We start from the raw sequence: 3,035 nt of genomic DNA, 5'->3' as shown, positions 1-3,035 counted from the left end.
ATAGTACAAAGTCTAGAGTAGTAACCTAGATTTTGCTAATAACTACCCATTCCTAGACCCTACCTAGCTACCCTACCTATACCTATACCTAGTCACGTGCTACCCTACCTATACCTATACCCAGTCACGTGCTACCCTACCCAAACGGTTTGGGTAGGGTACCTCATGTACCCTACCTAGTTCCTACCCATAAATCACGTGACTATACCTATACCCTACCCTACCCTACCCATCCGCCAGCCTAGTGTGGCGGGCTTTAGAGAAGCTTCACTACAGCAGGAAGCTGGCTACAAAGCGTGCGATTGAGCAAAGCAAGCCACTCTAGAGGGTGTACAGAGCGAGGATGCAACAGTACAAGGCGGAGTAAATCATTGCGATCAATAAGAGCGCTTGCAACAAGAGGACTAGCGACTGTAAGTATAGTTAGAGTAGAGTTAGCACGCCTGTTGAAGTAGCTTACTCTATAAAACAGAGTAAGCAATGGTCACTTCTGCTAGCAATAACAGTGAACAGATACCTTAGTTACACTATTTTTTAAGGCTTAATTACTTTAGAGATTATAGAGGACTTCCTTAAACGCTCTGTGTTGCTATATACAACACCTAGGTACTCTATCATTGTACTAGACAACGCCTCTATTCATTAATCAACTCAGGTTCGTGAGCTTTGTGCGATGTACAAGGTGGAGCAGGAGTACCTTCCACCATACTTACCTAACTATAATCTAATTAAGAAGAGCTTTAAGCAGCTAAAAGGTGAATTAAAAGACACTCTAATAAGCAGGCTTTGTACAACAACTTCTAAATGGCTGAGTTACAATGCGCTAACGCTTACTAGATGCTGCTAGTGTTGTAGGTGCGTGTGCCTCCTGTGTCAATTTAGGTGCTGGCTTATTAATTTTCTGCTAAGTTAACCTTCTTGTAGGCATCACAACACTATAAAAAGTCAAGATACTAATAATATTAAGCTTTAATTATCCTAGAAGGAGCAGCAGCTAGCTCTGTTGTTGTTAAACGCTAAATTTGGCTGAGACAGCAACATTGACATTGTCCGCATCTTCCGCGCGCTAAATCACATGATGTACATGGTATTTCGAAAATCACCCATAGCGCAATCGTTGTGTGATAGACTGCCTGCGATGCACGCGCCCGCAATAAACGCGCGCTCAATCGCAGTTAACTCACAACCCAACGTCTTTTTTATAGTAGGAGCGCGCCCCTTCTTCTTCATTAGCTTTCTGCACGTTGCCTTGTACATTGTTTGTAAAAATATATTAAGTTTTGGGAAAGTTATCGCGGTGCAAAGTATGGTGTTTTGGTGTTTACGCATTGATTTTGGTGGGGGTAGCCAGTGCGGTGCATGACTAAAAACGAGCTCCTTCGTAGCTTATGGGTGATTTTCGAAATACCATGTACATCATGTGATTTAGCGCGCGGAAGATGCGGACGATGTCAATGTTGCTGTCTTAGCCAAATTTAGCGTTTAACAACAACAGAGCTAGCTGCTGCTCCTTCTAGGATAATTAAAGCTTAATATTATTAGTATCTTAACTTCTTATAGTATTATAATGCCTACAAGAAGGTTAACTTAGCAGAAAATTAATAAGCTAGCACCTAAATTAACACAGGAGGCACCCACATCTACAACACTAGCAGTATCTAGTTAGCGTTAGCGCATTGCAACTTAGCTATTTAGAAGTTGTTGTACAAAGCCTAATTATTAGAGTGTCTTTTAATTTAACTTTTTAGCTACTTAAAGCTCTTCTTAATTAGATTGTAGTTAGGTAAGTATAGTAGAAGGTACTCTAGCTCTACCTTGTACATTGCACAAAGCTCACAAACCTAAGTTAATTAATAAATAGAGGCGTTGTCTAGTATAATAACAGAGTACCTAGGTGTTGTATATAGCAACACAGAGCGTTTAAGGAAGTCCTCTATAATCTCTAAGGTAACGTAGATTATCACTGAGCCGGCCATATCACTGAACCAGCCATTTTCTCTTAGCACAACTAACACAAGTTACTGCAACTACAACTACTTGCTATTAAACAGTGACCTAGCATACTGTATGCTTATATTAGATTTAGAAGATATTTCTACACCCTCCTAGCACGTTTGTGCGTTATGTCTAGTTTTGCTACAGTTCCTACAGCGCTAAACAGTTAACTAAGCTCCTAGTTAACTACCTCTACCCTAAGTCTTCTTAGATAGCTAAGCTGCTACACACGCCTCAGCAGCTACCTGTGATGCTGCTAGGCCATACTTAAGTGTGCTACTATACTAAATCTGCTTTCTCTTACGCAATTTTCTCTTAGTTATTACTACTAATTGCTCTTTAAGCTCTTGCACGCAGGCCTTAATAAGGACATTTTTGTGTAGTATCTCTTTAGCCCCTTTTATAAGCTTTAAGAACCCCTCTTACGCTGCACTTAGTAATTATTAGAAGGAGTTACTTATAAGCTTAGATTAAGACCTAAACTTGTGTGTATTGCTTAGCGTCTTAGATTGCTACAGCGTTTTAGGTAGAGGTACTGCTAGTAGGGTATGCAGCTGCACTTTAAGGCAATCTAACACTACCTGCGTGTTAGTAGAAACAAGCCCTAATACCTTAAAGGCCTTTTAGTAGTTAACCTTTGTAAATATATTAAGGAACACATCCCTAAAGGCTAGTAGGAAGCCTTCCTTATTAATATAGAAGATATGTTAGTGTACTAAGTCTTAAACATGTTAGGAGTACTTACACTTTAACAGCAAGAAATAGACTATATTAAGTAGCTAGAGGATGTATAATAAGTAAGGTAGCATGTAGAGAGTAAGGATTTAGTTCTCTAGGTAATAGTCCTTAAACTCCTAGTTAAGATAGCTCTTATAGCTGTCTAAGATAAGTAACCTATACACTCCTACCTAACGTGTCTTTATATGTGTGTTAAAGTGCTTTAACTACTTAAGGCTAAGTATGTTATTTGTCTAACTATTCTTAGAGACTAAGAGCTTCTAATTGTAGGGTATATCTGTCTCCTTATACTAGGCAGAGAT

The 3,035-nt window shown here is 39.4% G+C and overlaps 1 protein-coding gene across 1 annotated transcript in view; it reads right to left on the bottom strand.

Moving 5' to 3' along the window:
* M421DRAFT_423152 (uncharacterized protein) overlaps positions 1–1,289 on the bottom strand; it is a 2,830-nt gene extending 1,541 nt beyond the window's left edge. Inside the window, exon 1 of the mRNA XM_033593376.1 lies at positions 1,108–1,289. Coding sequence (XP_033446410.1) covers positions 1,108–1,257 — 150 coding nt within the window. The 5' untranslated portion in view covers positions 1,258–1,289. The remainder of the gene's footprint in view (positions 1–1,107) is intronic.
* Between the last annotated feature and the right edge of the window lie 1,746 nt (positions 1,290–3,035).

This window comes from Didymella exigua, assembly GCF_010094145.1.
Source record: "Didymella exigua CBS 183.55 unplaced genomic scaffold M421scaffold_24, whole genome shotgun sequence".
In the NCBI taxonomy this organism is placed as follows: domain Eukaryota; kingdom Fungi; phylum Ascomycota; class Dothideomycetes; order Pleosporales; family Didymellaceae; genus Didymella; species Didymella exigua.
Note: the sequence above shows the minus strand (reverse complement) of the source record. Positions and strands in the feature narration are given on the sequence as shown.